Genomic DNA, 21,331 nt, shown 5'->3' on the forward strand with positions numbered 1-21,331 from the left:
TATAAATTTCATTGCCCAATCGCATAATCTGAGCCGCAACCGTATACCCAGCATCCGCATTGCGTCACGCCGATTACTCTCCCTTGTATAAAGCGCCGAATATAGCATCGGGCTCGAGCAATGTTTTCGATTGCGAAACATCAAACGCCAGATAACTCGGTAATTAGCCTTAAATGCAGCTCGCAACGTAAATATTGCAGGTTCCCCAAGACTATATTTTTTATACCGTGCAGCGTGACAGACGTATGACATGTTCATGTACCGCCGTACGTACTTGATACCGCTAGATATATGCGCTACATTGGATAGACGTGACAGATTCCTCAGCCGTTGAAATATTGAGCATCGGACAAGCATAGATGAGCTTATGCCAAGTTATACCTGCATGCATAATGTCGCGTGCCTTTTTCTGGGAATGCATCGTAATACGTCCTGAGAATTTCATTGCGTTTCTATTTAGTCTATAATTCAAAATATTTTTCTTTCCCCCGCACAATCGCGGCGAGATTCTTTTCGCGCGCGTCGCATCGTAGAAAACTGTTCCCCGCCTCGCAACACTCGTCGTTTTCGCGTTCGCGTATGCAAGGGCGGATTATGTCGGGCAACAATCGTGCTATGAATCGCGCGACAGTTGTTCCCGTGTGTAAAATGCATCAATCGAACGGACCGCGGCGCAAGAGAGCATCGTGATTGAGGGAGAGATTGGCCTTTGGGTGATTCGTTGCGGCTTTTATGAGGCTGCAAAAGCGATTACTGCAGATTGCTCTCATTAGAGCCGCGGCCTTGTCGACGACGCCGCGGCCGTAACCGCGGGCGTTTCGCATCAAAACGATGCCGCGAGTGCAATTAGATTTAATGCAAAATTCAATTACGCGGAAACCGATCGCAGCGCGCCGCATTGTTTCACATTGATTAATCAACGCATGCGAGAGGCATCGCGTGGCCGCATGGAAAGGAACTTACACGCATCGAGCTGCAATTTCCCTGGTAAGCAAATACACTTCCAAAGTGATTCAGATTTTAGGGGGGCGGGGGGGGGAGGGAAGCGGCGGAAATTCTTTTCCGCGTCTCCCGCAAGATTCTCCCTCGCTTTTCCCGCGACGCGAAAAAGAATAGGGAAAATATCGAGAACAGAGGGGGGGTAACTCTAGAGTGAGGCGAGTCGTCGACCAACTAGAGCCGCGACCTTGACCGTTTGATGATCGAATGAGCACGCGCGAGGTGGCGGCCGCGTATATCGCACCGGCGAAATTCGACGATCCACTGCCGGGAAAATCGAACGCGGCGGACGTCGCATGGCGACGGGCTCGCGCGCGAGACCAGACGTCGATTTTTTACGCTGACACCGCGAAATACCGTCGTCCGGCCCGGCCGGTCGGGCGATTTCTGGCTCGCGATCGAAGTATCCCCCGATGCCGAGGCCAGTCGATCGTGAACCACCTCGATGGCAGCAAAGGCCAGATTTCGCCGGCGATCGATCACGGCTTGTCGCGATAAGCGACACACGGTGTACATCATTGATGTCCCGAGGTGGCCGGAGGACAGAATGGGGTCGTGAAAATAATGGACGAGCTCGGGATCTCAACGGAATTTGTTATATCTCTCGCGGCGTCTTTTGTTGCAGCTCTCGCCTTAGCGAGAGCGTGGACGTTAAGTGCGCGGTATTTATTTTAAATTACATAATAGATGACGAGTATATAATAAGAAGCTGAAGAGTGTGCGAACAATCGTAATGCGATTATAAAATGACTATGTCGTCTCACGCGTTGAGAAGAACAGTGTCGTCTTGGTGCTTTCTCATTTTTGTAACAATAGTGACTGGACAGTTAAAGACTGGAAACCTTTACAGACAGGAAGATGCCTCGAAGCGTGAGTACTTCCGTAACAATATCGAAATGATAACATAATTTCACCTTTTTTTGCAACAATAGTAACTGGACAGTTAAAGACTGGAAACTTTAACAGACAGGAAGATGCCTCGAATAATAATCTCAAATTTACCAGAACCATATATTTATCGTATTTATGAATTACATTATTGTTACCATACTTTTTACAAATTTTCTTACAAATTATTAATAAAATAAACGCGTCTTTGCTATCGCTTTGCTGGCAACATTTTCATTAATCGATTAGTCGCTTTAAACGAGATAGAAAAAAAACAAGTTTGTAAAGGATTAGGAATTCTATATCGTTAATTCATTTGTGTCACTTGTCGTCGACAAGAATCAGGAGAGGTTGTACAAAAGTGTTACACAATTCCTGCGGCAACATTTCCAGTGTGAAAAAGTTTACCAAGTCTTGTAACACAGAAAGCATGGACGAACGAACATCTCGACAACGCGCGCTCGTGCGTGTCCGACGAAATTCATCCGCCGCGCGTCTCGATGTTCCTCCCCGGCTTGTCTTGCCGGTTCCGGACTTCCGGGCTTCCGGGGGCTGCGACCCCCTCGAGGAGCCGGACGCGAGACTCGTGCCGAGGGGACCGGTGGTCGCGGAGGAGCGGAAGGTGTCGATCGATGAGTCGTGTGCCGCACGAGGACGGGTTGGTTTCCGCGCGGCTTGACCGTCGCGTGCTATCGATTCGAGCGAGCACACACACACAGTCTCTGGCATTCGGTACCGCCTCGCTTCGTCGTCGCCGTGAATGAAAGGCACGGTCATGCGACGATCAGCCGGTGGCGATTTAACGATTCGACGCCGAACGGCTTGATCAGCAACGGAGATAGCTCTCGGCACGAGTGATGAAGCGAGACACGAACGTATGAAAATGGAAACGTTACTTCGGTAATCGTCAGTCCGATGTCTCGGCAGAGTCGTCACCGTTTCAGAGATGATATCTCTAACGTAAATATTGCACGGTGAATTTTCGTCCTTGCGAATTGTACATATTTATAGAATGGTAATTTAATTTTTGTATCAATGCGATCCGATACGTATATCATAAAAGTGCACTGAAAAAAATTTCTGGTTGAATATGGACGAATCAGATAATTCCTTTAGGATTTACCAGAATTCCTGTAATCCTACAGAAATTCTGGTAAATCCTAAAGGAATTCTGGTAAATCCTAAAGGAATTATCTGATTCGTCCATATTCAACCAGAAATTTTTTTCAGTGTGTAATCTTATGTAAATTATGTAAATGGACACTTTCGTTCACGGTGAGAACGATGATGTCACTCGACTCGACGTACTTATCGACATAATCGCGGCAGTCGTGGTGAATGCCAGAAAATGCGACGGTGACGTTTGTGCCAGGAGAGACACCACGTGTCACGCGTTCTCTCTCGGTCGCCCTCCCTCTCGCGAATTTGACGATAATGCCGCGTACGGTTCGATACCGGGCGTCGCGACGCCCGGCAGTCTGCCACTGTCCCGTTTCATCCTTCACGCAACGTCATCTCGTCGTAGGAGACGCTTACGCGTTTTCTAGTACCGGCGAGATCTCTCGTGTCTCTTGTTCGGTGAGCCACGTAGGTGTCGCATACTGTATTAGTATTGTAACAATAATACTAGAGTAGACTAGAGATATTTTATAAATATAGAAGAAAGTCCTCTATTATGAGATAGTAGGTTTTCAACGTCCAAATTCAATCGCAAATCTTTTTACGCAACGTTTACACGATCTAACGATCAATTTTCCACCAAACAAATTTCACTCCATGGCCAATAAAATGATGGAACCAACAGATGATGCCTATTAGTTCAGCAGAAACTCCGCTATCTTATATTAGGAGCCTATCTTATAATAAATTGACTCGCGTGATTAGTGGCGTTATATACAACTGCCTTTGGATCTGTATTACATAAACTTTTAACATAATTCTACATTCAAATGTGAAATATAATAACATGGGCTTTTATCGTGGCGTTTATTAAAAACTTCGAAACATTGAATTTACTTTTGCACGATGCGGAAATATTTTACTCACTTTAGGCAAATTATCATTATTATATCTGTTATTATATTTAGGCACGATTGTTATTTCTCCCATGAAGTTTATTGTGTTCAATCAAAGAGTAAGAACATGTATTATCAGATTATTTTCGTAAGAAATTGGGTCTATCGTTTGTGATGTAAAGGAACATTAGTTTGATGTATTATGTGTTTGCCCAGCGATGTGTGAATCTTCGCGGTGTGTTCAAAGAGGAGCGTATGTGCGTAAATAAACTTTGAGGACGCGAAATGATCGGCGTGAACCTGCTTACAGACACCTGCCTGGTGTTTTCTTAGCGCGGGCTAAAAATATCATTCTAGATTTCGGTGACTGCATTTAAGCAAATCGTACTCTTGGACGCACGCCTTCCTGTTGGCGGTGAATGTTGCCAACACTGTTTACGTTCTGATTTATTAACTTTGCGTTTTCCTTCGCATCTCTACTTATCTCCCGATATTATTGCAGTTAATGCAATCGATTGCAAAGCCGCCGTCGCCGATCTCTCTGACATCGTTATTTGATTAATTCATTTCTATTATCCAGAAGGGACAGGAGTTCTTGATTTCTAAATCATTAGACGGAGTTGTAATCGGATCACATTCGATATCGGGAAAAGTATTCGCATCTTCATTATTATTTATGTTCAACCGATTTTATACTAGCCAACAATTTATATCTATTCGATTTAAATACACTGTCACTTTAATCGAATTAAACTAAATAAATTGCAAGACTACAGAAATACGTCAGAATTGTTCTACATTAAAATAGCAGCAATTTTCAACCGCAAAATGAGATTTCATTCACGAACGTGTTCTCTACGAATTCTCTACGAAAGGAACTTTAGGAAAATGAATTTTTCAGAGTAACGAATTCTATAGAAGAATGAAAGATTTACATCTAGATATTATTAAAAAGAATTTTGATTCAAGAAGATTCCAAAGGATCAGATTTAAAATAATTTTTCCCGTTTCCCATCAATATGGAATATCCCGTTAAAAACATATCAAACTTCGTTATATCAGTTCTATCCATCTTACGCATTAGCGTTCTCTCTTTCGATTTTCCACCAATCTGTCTTGTCAGACGGAAAGGCCAGGGTTTTCGTGGCGTGTGTCTCACGTAACTGAACGTCAAGAGTTGTCGCTCGTCGCGAAAGTAGCCAGTTCGGCCGAGGGGTTGTCCGCCCAAAGCGGACAGACCGGCAAACTTTTTTCCACGGGACTTCAATCATTATCAACGTGAAGTCGACGCGACAGAGGCAGAACGGATTTCACATATACAGAGAATGAGAGAGAGAGAGAGAGAGAGAGAGAGAGGGGGGGAGGAAGAGAGAGAGAGTGGAGATGCGATAGATAAAACAGGCTGTTTACGGGGCGGACGGTTTCACGGAAGGGGTTGAAGGCTTCATGGAACGGGGAAAAGCACGGAAACACCGATAACGAGCGTCGACTGTGAAGAGTCGATCAATACCGCCGTTTCGAGAAGTCTACGTTGTCTATGATCGTTTTCTTCTCCTTCTTTTTCTTCTTCCTCTTCGTTGCCTTCTTAATTTAGCCCGATAAATGATTAAAAGTCCAGGCTATTTCTTCATAATACGGCAACGTTTTAAATGAACTATTCTAGCTTTTAGTTAGCGCAGAATGTTTAAGGCGGATAGACGATTTGCCAATTGCGCTTCGATCTTGTAGCGTTAGACTCCCCTATATATCATACAGAAGGGGTAAGATACTCCCAGGAGGTTACCACTTCCTCCCGAGAGGTGGCAATCGAATAAAAATCGACAATTTCTGATCGGATTTGAACTCGGGTCTTCAGACCACTAGAGCAGCGCGCAGCTTTCTGCGCTACAATCGCCACAAAGTTTCTAACCGCTTAATTGGTTGTATCTTCATTTCGACTATGATACATTTTGTCGTCAATCCTTTTAATTAAATTTAGCGCCACCTTCTTAATATTATCAACAACAATAATCACACTGTTGACTCTTTAACGAATGTCTTAAATTGACTGTTTCAGTGTCTGGAACGACGAATAAGAAAGAGGAAGAGACGGCGGTATCTTCGGTCACAGAAGGAACTACCGTAGTCCTCGGCACGAGAACAAGGACAGGAAGCGATCCTGGAGGAGGTATAGATCTATTAACAGCCCTGCAGCTTCACAATACTACTCGACAGGGCGTTACGCAGGTGCCGGGTCTGGTTAGACTGAGACCAGCCTATTATCTTCAGGGTGAGTCAACTTTGTTTGGTATTTTCGATCTCGCTCGCCTTTTATCCGAAATATGCACTCTCAAAATCTTTAATCATCGTCTACGTGAGATTGATCTGACAAAGGAAGCTTTTGGACACTGCAAAATAGTAATCTTAAATTATTGATATCACGTACAAAAGAATCAATAATAATCGAACATCATTTTTCTTTTTTTCTACGGATTCGAATTAAATTTCCCGCAGACAATTCAATTTCTCAATAGAAAGTTGCCTTAGAATGGATGCAACATTAAAAATTTATCTTACTGTTTTAATATTTAAAAAGAATAATAAGAAGTGGATTAAACACGTTGCATATGACGGAAAATAAAGCCTTTTATTTGATTCACACCCCTTCAGAGTTGCAACATATATTACGTGATAAATCGTGGCTCGTACACGAAGCTGCCACTTCGGTAATGCTCTCTTAACCCGAATACTCTGTTAATTTGCATATCGCCGGGGTGGTCTTTATGCGAACGATTCTCCTCTCGCTCCTCGCTGTGTAGCACACATTGCAATTATTATGTCTCGTAAAGACGAGGATTGCAATCTTTGAATTATAAAGCATTTATCTCCGTGTTCATGGAGTCACCTCAGAAATTAAGTCGAGAACGGCGGCACAATAGATAAGAGGATACAAAGCAAATTATCTCGAAATAAGAATTCTTATCCAAGAAATTTCTGATTTAATATTACAACGGTATCACGTTTTATACATTACGACATTCAGAAAAAGGTTTACGCACTCAGCAACAATCCGCAAAATGTGGAGTATACGTTTATGTAATTTTTAGATAGATTTTCCGTATCTTCTTAATTTAATGCCCTGTAGCGCCGTAACCGAAATGCATGATTTACGGTTAATTTACAATTCAATGGAGGATCCTGTTCCGAAATTAGTTCCTTGAAAAATGACGAACGACAAGCAGGCGAAAACACGTTGTCTCTTGATGGATGCATTTGCCTCTCATTACACGATGCTGGTTATGCAACGTGCGATTAATCGATATTGCGAAAGGTCAGTTTGATAGCACCGCCTACGCGTCGTCTCCGCTCGCAGACGCCCGAGAGGGTATTCCCCTATGACGAGTATCGATTGTTCCCTCGAATTTCAGGAAGTCACTCGTTTCGTAGTTATTTTCGACAGCCGATGAATATCGAGGATTCGCTTTGTTTGAAAACAATACGGCAAATAAATACAAACAATTATCAATTTGTCAGTTTTGTACTTAACTTTTTCACGTGACGCAGCATGTATACACATATTATATGCTTTTTGAGACTGATCGCGCTCGAAGGAGTTAAACGATGTTCCCGTTAAACGGGCGACCCTTCGCATCGACGAGCCCGTCGTCTATTCAACCCCGTAACATGGTGTATCCAATTATATCGGGGCATCCCCGCGCCCTTCGGCGGCGGGTGGTGTCCAAGCCACGTGGATGCGTGGGCGGCAGTGCAACGGCCGCGGAAAGCGGGCCTGGGGGCAGGGGGAGAGAGTGGGGGGTTGAAGTCGTGCCGCGGGAGGGTTTCCCCGAAAGAAATTTCAATTACACCGAGACGCCCTTCCCCGTGCTGCACCCTCCTAGAACGCTTTCGTGGAAGTTAGGCAAAGGCTCTTCGTGGCTCGCAACACGGGAATGCAAGGGGGAATCCCTTTTTGTTCCTCATATCGTCTGCGAGTCCTTGACGCTCCTGCTCTCCCGCCGCCTATCTTCGTTTGCTCTCGCACGCACGTTTCCTCCTCCTCCTCCCCCCCCCTCGTATTAGAGGGATCCCAGATGTAATCGGTAATACAGTTTCTTCCTTATGCCCTCGCCGTTTGTTTCAATCCATCGAATTCTCGCCATCTAATTCGAAAGGTGAGGAGCGATGAATGACAAATATTTCTATCGCAGATTGAGAACGACGATTTAATTCTTCGGTTAATGAGGACGGATGAAAATTGACCTACCGATAATTAAACTACTTATACCATTTTGTATTTTAAATGTAGACCTTGAAAAGCAATCGTACTAATACACTGGAGACTCAGTCAATAGACGTTTATAAAATCGGTCTCAAAATTATAATATTAGTTTAATTTTAAAATAAATAATTAAAGATCCATTTATTGCGAACAGTTCCAGTTGCTGAAAGAAAATTTCTTAACTTTATCTATAAAAAAAACAAATAGACAGCAATGGGGGGAAAATGTTCGCCCTATAATATCTTTATCTCTCGCTGCCGCATAGTTTCCCATTTAAGCCTCCCACCCCATTTCGATCATTCTGGATGAACACACAGGAAAGAGAAACTTCTTCGGGATTAGATTTATCTCATATGAACCGTTGGATCTTAACAAGAACATTTGCCGCAGGACAAAGGACGAGGATGATATACAGCGACACGTGCCGGAGTTTTCTCTGAACTTGGAAAATGGGATCTAGCGACCCTCTTTTATGCTTGGATAAGGGGTAGTACGATCTGATGATTTCGTCGATTCGATTGGAGCAACCACGAAATTCTGACACGAGTATTCATATCTCATTTATCACCAATCTCTCAGAGTTTCTTTATTCTTTGTGATGTCCTGAATAAAGTGGCATTTCATATCGGCAATAAATATTTCCCCCTTTGATGCTTATGTAATTCTCACGATGGAGTCATAGAATATAGACGCCGAAAGAGAGAGAGAGAGAGAGAGAGAGGGGGGGAGAGGGAGAAAGAGTAAAAGAGAGATTTAATCGTTTTATAAATATTTTACGACGCTATCATAAATTGATTAGATCGAGACACGCGAGTTTGCGTTGTCGCGTTTGGACGATGTCTATCGATTGCTTGTAAATTTTATAAGTTGCTCCGACTTGGAGCGATATATTATACTAGTGATATTAATACAATGGTTTCAGACACACATGCAAATAATATTAAAGATAAAATTTTGACTTCAACTTATTTCATTGTTAATAACAAAGAACGAAAGAAGAGCGTCGTCTCGTAACGTCACGCTAGCGCAATTCGAATGTCAGCGAAAAAGAAACGCCAAACGACTATTTCGCCCGTCGAATCTGTCGAGTTTCATCGAAATCGGAAACGTAAGATTTTTCAACGTTCTTTGCAAACGTTTCGAATGCTCTCCTTATTTCCGCAATGCACTAATGCGCGAGGGGTAAATAATGTTAAAACCCTGGCTAGCCTACCCCACAGGAAACGATCATTTTTCCGCTGCTCGAAACTGCAGCCAGTCTTCGCGTAGCGAAAACAAAATTTCACGGTCAAATTATGGTTTCTGCCCGTGTCAGCTCGAGTGCAAGGGTTGGCTCGTGCGTGCCAATTCACGCGGAACGATTTCCTTCGAGGCGAACAAGCAAGGTAAGGGGGTGCTTCCTCGCCGGTCGGCCTACCTTTCTCCTCCGCTCACCCAAGCCGGTGGTATTACATTATAATTAAGCGTGCGCGTACGTAATTGCTCGACGACGTCGTAGCCGCGGATCGGCGGGCCCCTCGCTCCGTCGTCGTAGGTGGCAAGACCCATGGGCAGAAAGGCACCGACGTTTTATTATCGGTCGGGTGTCCCGTTACTCTATGCGCACCGGCGCCGCATCTGAAATTCGAAGCGCACTTTGCGCCGCGAGAAGCCAGCCAGCGGCAGTCCGTTAGCATTTTGCACGCGGCAGTCGTGTAATGAGGTGTCCCTTATTTGGACAGCTCCTTTTCGTGAAAGGAGACCGAGCATCGCTGCGTTAAAACCGAGCCGCGAGGCATTGGAACCTTCGCCAGGAAAATACCCAAAAATTTTTTAGAAAAGACGATTTTTTTAATTGTAATTTTCCGAGTTGAAATTTTGGTACTTTGATGACATTATATTTTTTTATTCCTCCCTAGAATCTTTAATTATAAAAATTTACTTTAGCTCCTACTTAAAATTGACAAAAGTAGAAATCTCCGACACTATCAGTTTTAAAATAGGGAGTAAATTTTGTACTTGCAGTTCAACCTCTTTTACTGTCTTAAGTCCTGCTGTATAATAGAATTAAAGGTTCAACATAGGGACAAAATTTCGACTTAGGTTAAATCTTGATTTATTCGCTAAACCGACCGGGAGATTCAAAGTTTAACTGTTAGAAATTTCAAAGAATTTAAAGGACTCAGAGCCGTGACAGGGTGGTAGTGTCTAAATATTCTATTCTAAATTTATTGCGAAAAAATATCACCTAAATTCTTTGAAATTTGTGTTTAACACATACGAGCCTTACTAATTTATTTAACTGTTAGGTTTAAAATTGTACGCGTGGGCGCAATTAAATGTGAAGAGAGAGAGAGAGAGAGAGAGAGAGAGAGAGAGAGAGAGAGAGAGAGATGAATCAAAAATTTAAAAACCCAATTCCGAAAGACAAACCTATTTCCTATTATATTCATCTTCTGATTGTGTGTGCACAGCTGCGGGATTTCTCGTTTGTACGTGACACATTACACCAGTTCGCTTAATGACAATGATATTGAAGCCGCGATAGACGGACACCAGGATTGTCGATTGCAGTGGCTTAGTTGCGGTGTAATTTGCCAAATGGCCGTATTAATCTGTCTAATGGATAGCTACTCGGACAAGCAGCAACCATTCGGACGCGACGTGTTAATTGAATATGCACAAAGTATGGCTATGATCGATTTGCACATCGCGAGCCCCGATAATGATAGAACATTAAAATGGTTTTTTTTATCTACGAAGTAGGACAATATTTATTAAAAACTGTAGGATATTTCTATTACCTTTCTGCTAAATATAATGTCATTTTTTTGGAACTTTAGATAATTATCGTATAAATCACATACCAAGGTATTTTAAAACGGAAGTCTATGACAAATAAAATATTCTATAAGTTTTTAATGCTCTCATTTATAATTATAATTATATCGCTCACAATTCTCACGTAAAAGAAGACTCATGTAAATACATTTTATTGATTCTCCTTACGGTTACAACAAAGCGTTTTTGAAGGAACGTGCCCAAACCTCTTTCTATATCTACTTCTATATGTGGCGATCGAACGAAAAACCAACAATGTTTTGTTTGGTTTTGAACCCTTCGGATTACCAGACCAGCGCACAATCCTCTGCGGCACGATCGCCACGATTTCAAATACATCTATGTATTATATTAAGCAAATCAATTTAAATCATTACATTTTCTACATTCAAATAAAGAAAATTACATCTTAATAAACATTTTAGAGAATTAAAATAAAATGTTTTTAATTAAAAATTATATATTCTTTGCTATTTAATAAATACTTAAATTAAAGCAATGCATGTTTCAATTTGTTTGTTATTTTTTAAATTTAAGTTAATAAACTATTAGGAGCCACCTAATGAATAATTGTGTTGAGTAAAGTAATATTTTTTCGGATTAAAATATTCTTTTTATCAGTGTACTATTAAATTCATATTAAACTCACGTGAATTATATGAAATTATGTGACAAGAGCAAACTTTTTAACAGGCACAATTATTTGTTGAATATTCCACTTTGTCAAATGATTTCGCTATTGGATCATTCGTTCTCGTTAAATGTATTTTCGTGAATAAAAATATCCGGAGGTTGCGAACAATAGGTTTTCACATCAATACGATTACGTAACGGGTGCGCAGAGAATCTGCGACCACCTACCCTCCAAAAATTCGGGGTGGCCTACATCGCTGTGCTCTAATCTCTATCGACGAGTCGATAGTCCAGTTCTCGCATTACTGCAGTCAGCAGACGATTCGTCTGTCCCGTTTTAAAGTATGGCGCTTTACGTAACATTAAAAGTGTTGTTGTTTCACAGCAACTTCGTGGATGGAGTTCTCTTGCTGTTTACCGCCTCGATTATTGGCGTCAAGGAAAAATAGCGCAACATGATAAAAAGTTGTGTAGTTTTCGTAAAATTTTCTCAGGTTTTCGTGAAAAACTGTGCACTAAAGAAATTTAGTATCCAGTATAACGTCTATTATTTGTTTAAAAGCAGACTGAATAATGATTAAATATATATAACATTGTTACTCGTTATTAAGAAAAAGGATATTAGTAATTAAACGGTATTTTATATGTATAGCTCTTGTTCAAGAGGATATGTACATGTTTGGAGAGATATTGTATAATTAATTCTTAGCATCGATCGCTCGCTGTACTATACGAATAAACGCGCGCGCACACACACACACACACACTCTCTCTCTCAATTACAATAAATTCTGGAGTGAACAGTAGTCACAAATATATACGACTCCGCTTTAAACAGTACTTTTTAAGAACCCACATGTGCTGGCTCAATGATTGCATTATTAAATTTCAATACCGCTTCCTCTCCCAGAACGACTGAGAAGCACATCCTCCGCCACAATATTGTAAATAATGATCGCTCGCCGTGCTCTAAATTCGCGGCGAGCCGCTTACCGGAAGGCGGTTCTCAACCTTACCTGGAAGGTTAAAAATTCAAATCAGCCCCGCATCGATTTCGAGCACGGCATGCGACAGGCCTTTCCACGGACTACTACACGGCCGCATACAACTTCCCAAAATCCTCATGTACCTATCTGATGGCGTATAAGCTACATATATATTCGTTTCAATCTATCTAATTGCGGTAGAGTTTGGGTAGAACTTGGAAAGCGTTGAAAAGAATTCGGTATATCGGTTACTCCTGCAGGCAGAGCATAAAATATACAGAGCACACACGGGCAGCCGCGTGTCTTGCCGCACCGATCATCGTGTTTTACTACTTCCAGGCGAGGAGAGGGAGCTCCGACTGAACGAGGAGAACTTCGAACGGGCGGCCGCGCTACTCCGGCGGGTTCCGGAATTCACTATAGCCGCCGCGCTGCGCCAGGAGGAGGCCAATTCCGGGACGATCGTCGCCTTTTCGCACGGGAACAATAGGTACGAAAAGTTCTCCCCTCCCCTCCCACCGTTTTGCAACGCCGTTCGGGAATTTCGGGGCTCGGTCGCTGGGACAAACAATGAGCTGTGACCTATTTCAAACGACGAGAATGTCATGTAGATATAAGCCGCGTGCGGAGAAGAAAAGTCCCTTTCGAGCATGTTATTTTATAGAATGTATCGCAAAATATATATGCACATGTGCTCGTGCGTGAAATATAAGAGATGATGTTTTAACGGACCATTAGAATTCGCAAGTTGCATTACGATACATCTTTCACGAGTAACCGTGGAATAGTCTGCATTTTACTATTTGATGATATCATCCTGCCTTAACGCACGCAGCACGAGAATTCCGCTGTCGTTTATATTTGAAATAACGACGTCTGCATTACTCGGTGCATATAACTAGGACAAAGAATTATTACCCCGCTCGGACAATAAAGAGCCTTTACGGTTGAATAATATTATCGCAGCGAGATTGTCAAGCAACAATTACAGCGTGTGGCTGTGCGCATTTTGTTTCTCGTCTCTCGTCGCTTTGTTAAAAATTGCTTCTCAGTTTTATATTTCTCAGCTCCGCAGCTTTGTCGGTATGCATCGGCGATAAAAGAAGTTAGTGTGTCAATTGTCGAGCGAGAGTGAAGGAGCACTCGGCTCAATACCGCATCCTTCGCCGGTACTCCGAGAATGCGGTCTACCTGTTATCGCCTAGCTGACACAAATTGGATAGACTCGCGCTCGTGTATATTGCACGGCATAAATTAACGTGCCGCAACTATGATCAATATAGACGAAAACTCAATAAGCTCCTTAAAGGCCAATAAATTTCCCAGAACTTAATTACGCGTCGCCTGTAAGTACGTCCCGTTAGCGGCGACAGCGTAAATTAATTGTCTTGCTATAAGCACGTGAATCCAGATTGTTACGTAAATTAAATCGCTCTTGATAGAATTTCAAAATTATTATACCGTTATCATTGTGACACTAGTAACGGAGAAACGAACCGAAATATTTGTAATCAACAAGATGCCAGATAATATTAAAAGATGCAGTATCCCGAGTCGAAGTTTTGGTACTATTTTGATACTTTTAAGGATAATTTACGCCTACTTAGCTGATCTATACACCTACCCAGACCAGCACTAACCTACTTTGATGACATTATATTTTTTTACTCCTCTCTTGAATCTTTAATTCTAAAACTTTACTTTAGCTCCTACTTAAAAGGACCTACTTTAATGCTAAATTGGTAAAAGTAGCAATTTCCGACACTATCAGTTTTAAAGTAGGAGTAAATTTTGTACTTGCAGTTCGGCCTTTTTTTACTGTCTTAGGTCCTACTATATAATAGAATTAAAGGTCCAACATAGGGCCAAAATTTCGACTCGGGACCGTAATACACTTAATTCAGTTTAAAATATTACTCTCTAAAGTTTTGGAGTGAAAATAGAATCATGGAGCGAAATATTCACTCTATTGGAACAAATATTAGAGTGAATACTCCATAATAAATAGGGAGGTAGGCACTAAGACGCGCTACTTATTAATTTTCTGCGAGGAAAAATAACGAACTAGGATTAGACTAGGATGCGAACCTGGGACCTTCCGCTTGCCGGGCGAATGCTCTTCCAACTGAGCTACCCAGGGCCACTAAAAATCATTTTATTAAGTGACGATGCGAACAACAATTGACAAACCTCCAACCTGGAGGGCTATACCCGTAAAGGGGCATGTGTGGCAAGGCACTCGGTGGTTTGCCACTTTCCTTCGAGAAGCGGCGTTTGAAAAAACCAGCGGTGTCCGTGGCTGGATTTCAACTCGGATCTTTCCGTTTATTTATTTACTGAGCAGCGCGCATTTCTCTGCGCCACGCTCGCCACAAATATTAGGGTGAATACTCTAATATTGCGAATATTTCACTCTATGTAAATATTCGCTCTAATAGAGCAAATATTTGCTCCAATACAGTGAATATTTCACTCCATGGTTCTATTTTCGCTTCAAAAACTTTAGAGAGTACACACGATGTAACTGCGATATTACAGTAATTCTAGTTTAAATCCTGTATAGTTGTACCTACAAATTTATAATCGACAATAAGTAGAATGCAATGTGCGTCAGGTACTTGGAGCTGCAGAGCAGCGGACGTAAGGACGAGCTTCGACTTCATTACGTATCACGCCGCGACGGAACCGTACACGTCGAGGCGTTTCCTTTCCGACTGGCCGACGGCGTCTGGCACAGGGTCGCCCTGAGCATAAGCGGCTCGCAGGTCGAGCTGCTGGTCGACTGTCACCCCTTGTACAGGCGGCTGCTGAGACCTGGTCCACCCGACACCAATTTCACCCTGCCGCAGCTCCAGCTCTGGGTAGGACAGAGGAACGTCAGGCACTTTCTCTTCAAGGTGAAGCCGTTTTACCGTAGCATACGTCTTCCCGCGTATTCGTTTTTATTCCTTTTTTTTCTATCTAATTAACACGGCATTCAAGACTGATGTTAATATTAATCAGTCAGAAGAGTTAAATATTCATAAAAATTAGCATGTACTCCTAATTTAACTTATCATCAGCAAGAAGGCAATCCGATTTTCGTTTAGCTTAGTAACCTTGACACACACATGATGATTTAGCACTAAGCTTTCCGTATGATTCTCGCGCCGCAGGGTGCTTTGCAGGACGTCAAGTTAATAGCAGGACCTCACGGTTATCTTTCCCAGTGTCCTCAGCTCGACTCATCCTGCCCCACATGCGGTCAATTTTCGATATTACAGAATACCGTGGAACAACTGATGCACAATCTCAATGACTTAACTCGTAGGGTAAGTAATTTGTACGTTTACACAAAACTGGCGTCAAAGCAACGTGATACAAGATTCAATGCGGTATCTTACGTGGTTGTATAAATTATGTAAATCATACATTGTTATAATTTTATCGTATAACTGTGCACAAAATAGTTTTAAATAATTCTCAATTTTTCAGCAGGTACTCTAGTACAGTAATGGCACGATAAATATATCGTTACGTTTTTTTTCCATTAAATATAAATAAGGCAAATTGTTTTTGTTCATGGACATCCTTCCTTTCAGCTAGCCGCTGCAGAGGGCAGGATAAGCAAAGTGGAGGAGTGCGAGTGCCAAAAGTCCTGTAGGGTGAACGGTACCGTCCACGAGGACGGCGCGACCTGGATGAAGGGTTGTCAGCATTGTTCCTGCATCCACGGCGAGGTCGAGTGCAGGCCGATGCCCTGCGTTCCAGTCGCCTGCAAGCATCCTGTCACTCGTGAGGGAGAATGTTGCCCGACTTGTCTCAGTAAGTGGAACATTATACTGTCTTGTTCGTCCCTTTATCTCCCAATTCATAAACGTCTTTCCTTAACGTCCCACAATCCGTAATAGATTTTCATAAAAAGCAATTTTCATTAAACCATTGTGATTCTTAAATACTTAACTTCGAAGCAAGAATCATATAACATTTCGGATTTTTATTGTTGCCTTTTTATTTTCTAAGCCGTTCGCTTAGCGCACAAAATAGTATATCACTTGTACCCCATGCAGTTCGTGTCTCTGGAACATCGTGTAAATTCTTGACAATTGAGAGGACAACTCTCTTAAGTAGTTTAATACGTTACCGCTTCCACGTGAATCCACATCTTTTACCTTCACACACGCAACTGACTGATTAGTTGACGTAGCGTGTTTCGTGTTGAGCTTCTATCTCGTGCCTCACGTTACTTATCTCGCCATTCGTGTCCGCAGGACAATGTTACTTGCACGGCGTAATTTACGATCACGGCGAGAAGGTCTCACCGAAGCAGTGCCTCGAGTGCAACTGTTCCGACGGTGTCTTCACCTGCAAGAGAATCGACACTGACACCCAATGCCCACCACTGCCGTGTCCACCCAGTCAGCAAATCAGCGTGGCGGAGGAATGCTGCAAGTTTTGCCCAGGTACGTTCTCGCTTGAAACACTACATGCGAAAGTGAAATCGCAATTTCAAATTCACGATATTTCCGAAAAAAAAGATCTAGCATTTCGTACTTTCACGTGGAATTTTATAACTCGATTTTAAACAGTCAGTATTAATAATTTCTTTAAGAGATTGCTTTTTTATAACTCGTTGGTTTGTAAAAAAAACAACAAAGAAATATATGAACACCCTCAGACATTGAAATTTAACAGATACATTTTGAATGACGCATGTTATAATATTGAATCTGACAAAATGGCGAGCATGGAAAAGCGACAAAGCTTTGCGGGACAGCGAAAGCATGGTTCGAATAATTCGCATACTTTTAACCCTAACCCTCTCGTGCGTGTAATTTCATTCCCATGGGTTTCCAAGTCTGCTTTATTTCCGCTAATTTTAAATAAATGCATATTATATCGTAGCCATATAAACATACGGTTATATTAAAAGAAATAGATGGCTATGTACAGAGACAACAGAGAAAAGAACTAAAGGGACTAATTACTTCTGTTAGCCACTGCTTCTTTTCAATTATTATGGAATTGAAAGTTATAAGCTTATTGATACACGTATTTTAATATTTACATTAATTCAAATAAAGTGGGATAAAATCAATCCATAAGATTTGCTCCCCGTTATTAATTAATTGTAATGCCTGTTATGCATGGGAGGGTTACTAACGCCAAATAAAGACGACAGCCTTCTATCTAAAACCGCTAAATCGTTAATTAAATCTTCTAACCGTCCTTCGTATTTGCCTGGCTAACACAATTTAACCAGGGGTGAACTACTGCGCGAAGGGCCACAACTGTCACCCTAACGCAGCCTGCGACAATCTCGACACAACCTACACCTGCAGTTGCAATCCGGGTTTCCAAGGGGACGGTTTTAACTGTCACGGTACTTAACGCTTACTTAACTTACTTGCAATTAATCGTGAGGTACATCACATTTTTGCACGAGAAGCATGTAAACTTCATGTCAAGTAACATCTTCGCTCGATTCGCGAAAAACCTTCCATCTCGGTTCAATTGAAGACGAATATTAAGAAATTGTGCATCGCTTATTGTTGGTTTTAACAGCGAGTTAAAGATAAATTGTTATCTTTTTCGTCATTACTTAATCTTTTGTGTAAATCATTTATATTTTATAAAACACTCGGTATACGTTGAGTGTTCTCCAACATTAATTATTTCTCTATGAATTCGCAAGCTGCAATTAACAGTCTCTATTTTATTCCTAATATATTTTCGGGAGATACTAAATATAATTATAATTTGTATTATATAAATTGGTTATACTATTAAATTCATTTCCTATTTTCTTTACTTTTAACGTCTTACTTCATTCAAAAATTTCGCATTTTACTCACACAAATCTTTCGCTTAAACTCAAAATCTGTGTTTTAAATTAATGCGAGCATTCGCACGACTTCGTTGAGTTCGCCATCATTGACACTTTCTTTTCGTCTCGTCACTCAGACGTGGACGAATGCAAGGAGAAAGGTGGATCGGGTCATCATTGCAACGCGAACACGAAGTGCGTCAACGTGTTGGGTTCTTACACGTGCGAGTGTCTTCCGGGTTACTATAGAACGACCAGCTACAAGTGCGCCGACCTGGACGAGTGCGCGACTGGTCAGCACTTGTGTGACGAGCACGCCACATGTGTGAACACTAACGGTAGCTACTACTGCATCTGCGAGGACGGCTATATCGGCGACGGCTTCACATGCAAACGTACAGTATATCGCCTTTATATATCAATAGCAACGATATTAATTAGTAACCGAGGTTCAACCTGGCAAAACATCTACTTAAACTTATATTAATGATAATTAATCTATATAATTAGATATTTCCAATTTCACAAACAAATTTACGTATGCAAAATTGTGAGCGATTTATACGAAACGTTCATTGAGTGAAACACTCTATTAAAGACTCTTACGATATTGAAAATGGGAAAGAAGTCGAACGTATCTTTTTTTATTGAAACATACGTTCTCCAAGCGAATGTGTACACAAGCAATCGCAACGGTATTTTCATCGCATCGATGAGTAAAGCGGTGAGAAAAAACTTGTTAAAGTGGGGAGAGTTTATTTTTCCCCGACATAGAGGTACTTCGCAAAGAAATCAGAAGCGAAAAAATAAAAAATTCGCTTTTCAAAGATGATATTCGAATAATTACGGAGTCGAATAATTCCTCTTTTATTTTCAGAGAAAATTTATCGCACGCACTTAGAAATGATTTCTAAACTAATAATAAGAAAACTGCAGGAAGTCTCATTGAAAATTAAATCTTAATTTAATTTCAATTAAAAAAATGGGGTTGAGATAATAGCGTCATCGACATATAGAATGGACTGAGCGTTACGCGCGACACGCCAGCACACGATCTGAAACGAGAGAGAAACACAGTAGGATATGTCTGTCTTTCTCTAATGTAAAGAATTATTTAACGCCAGTAACTGATTAACCAATGTAGAAAATTGCTTGACGACGCTTGGCTGGCAAAGTCTAATTAAAGAAATTCATTGCGAAAAATATTACCTCAGCCAGGGTCTGAACTTTCTCTAATGTAGTTGACAGTCCAAAGACGGCCCTACATTAGAGAGAGACAGACGTATCCTACTGCGTTTCTCTCTCGCTTCAGAGCGTGTGCAGGCACGTCCCGCGTAACGCTCAGTCCATTATATATGCCGATAAATAGAATATCTTTTTTCCTTAAGATAAGAAGGCCTGAACTACAAAACTTGTCTTTTCTTTGTAGCCGTGTGCAATCAGACTTGCCAGAACGGTGGCGAATGCGTGGCACCCGGAAGGTGTTCCTGTCGGCGCGGTTATATCGGCAATAGCTGCGAACTCGACCTGGACGAGTGTGCCAGCGATCTGCACCGGTGTCATCAGTCGTCCACGTGTTTCAACATGCCCGGGTGGTATTACTGCCGGTGTAAATCTGGCTACAGGAGCGCCCTGCACGACAGTACCCAGGGCACGCAATGCGTCGACATCGACGAGTGCAACAATCTAACAATCGAGAGGAGGCACACGTGTCATCCTACCGCGACATGCGTCAACACCGTGGGCAGTTATGAGTGCGTGTGCCCGCCGACGAAGGACCTGGACGAGTCCGGAAAAGAATGCAGACTCAGTGAGTTCGCTCGTCGCGTCTATCCAGGATGCACTCGTATCTTACGACTGAAACCGTTCTTAATTGTACCCAAAATACCACCAAAAAAAAAATTGGTTACATTGCCACGCTGTACTTTTAGGTTGCTGGTTCGAAGATCGTGAAGTTAACAATGGCGAGATTCTGGCGCCGTCCGGAAATCCTTGCAGGAGATGCGTATGCCAAGACGGTGTGATCACTTGCAAGGATCCCGTATGTGACTGCAGCGCACCGGGAAGTCACAGGGACAAGTGTTGCCCTCAATGCAATCCCGCCGCGTCGTGCAGGCACCAGGAACTCCACAACCTAGTCTTCAGAAGCGGAGAACGTTGGATATACCAGTGTCAGACTTGCGAGTGCCTGGTAATAAACCTGTCCGAACTACACTATACGTCTGTCCTCAAACGGCAGACCTGTGATAGAACAAACGAATTAGAAGAACATTTTAAACAAACCCTAAACCCTTCCGCTCTCAAGCTTTATGTCGTAGCTCCATCATAACGCGATTCCTTAAAACAAAAAGTTACAACGGCCGATTTCAAACTTTCTGCGAATTACCACACGGTCTATTGCAGTACGGCGAAATAGACTGCTGGCAGATGGAGTGTCCACCGGTGACCTGCTCGAATCCCGTGACCGAGGAGGGCGACTGCTGCCCGCGCTGCGAGGACGATCCCTGCGCTCGTGAGGTGCCGGCGAACGGCACCTCGTTCACGGTTCCTAGTCGTCCCCAGCCGTGCAGCTACGCCGGTATCGTCCACGACAGCGGCAGCTCCTGGCAGGACCCCCACGACAAGTGCACCACGTGCGAGTGCAAGGTAAGAAGAAGGATCGGACGTGTCATCACGCGAGTCCGTCGCATCGCAGGACCCGCGATCGGTCACTGACCCGATCCCGTGCGAGATACGAAGGATACGGCTAGGATAAAGGGGGGAATTCGCCGGAGAAGGACAACGCCATGGGCACGGAAGAAGTGAGGATGGTCGTCCGCAGAAATCTCACCGAGTCCTTTTCATATTTCCAGAAATTTTTTAACAGTATTCTATTTAATTGCGATAATACAAAATATGTTGTATACTTCAACCGCAATTAGTTGGG

The 21,331-nt window shown here is 42.4% G+C and overlaps 1 protein-coding gene across 1 annotated transcript in view; it reads left to right on the forward strand.

Moving 5' to 3' along the window:
• Positions 1-1,630: 1,630 nt before the first annotated feature.
• The window catches only part of LOC105560455 (protein kinase C-binding protein NELL1-like), a 27,535-nt gene continuing 7,834 nt past the window's right edge, over positions 1,631-21,331 (forward strand). The window contains exons 1-12 of the mRNA XM_012009593.1: positions 1,631-1,869; positions 5,959-6,171; positions 12,939-13,089; positions 15,214-15,496; positions 15,755-15,910; positions 16,181-16,403; positions 16,850-17,041; positions 17,842-17,961; positions 18,543-18,800; positions 19,835-20,215; positions 20,337-20,596; positions 20,809-21,051. Of these exons, the coding sequence (XP_011864983.1) occupies positions 1,746-1,869; positions 5,959-6,171; positions 12,939-13,089; positions 15,214-15,496; positions 15,755-15,910; positions 16,181-16,403; positions 16,850-17,041; positions 17,842-17,961; positions 18,543-18,800; positions 19,835-20,215; positions 20,337-20,596; positions 20,809-21,051 (2,604 nt within the window). The 5' untranslated portion in view covers positions 1,631-1,745. The remainder of the gene's footprint in view (positions 1,870-5,958; positions 6,172-12,938; positions 13,090-15,213; positions 15,497-15,754; positions 15,911-16,180; positions 16,404-16,849; positions 17,042-17,841; positions 17,962-18,542; positions 18,801-19,834; positions 20,216-20,336; positions 20,597-20,808; positions 21,052-21,331) is intronic.

Source organism: Vollenhovia emeryi, unplaced genomic scaffold, assembly GCF_000949405.1.
Source record: "Vollenhovia emeryi isolate VEMERY1.0 unplaced genomic scaffold, V.emery_V1.0 DF939230.1, whole genome shotgun sequence".
Taxonomy (NCBI): domain Eukaryota; kingdom Metazoa; phylum Arthropoda; class Insecta; order Hymenoptera; family Formicidae; genus Vollenhovia; species Vollenhovia emeryi.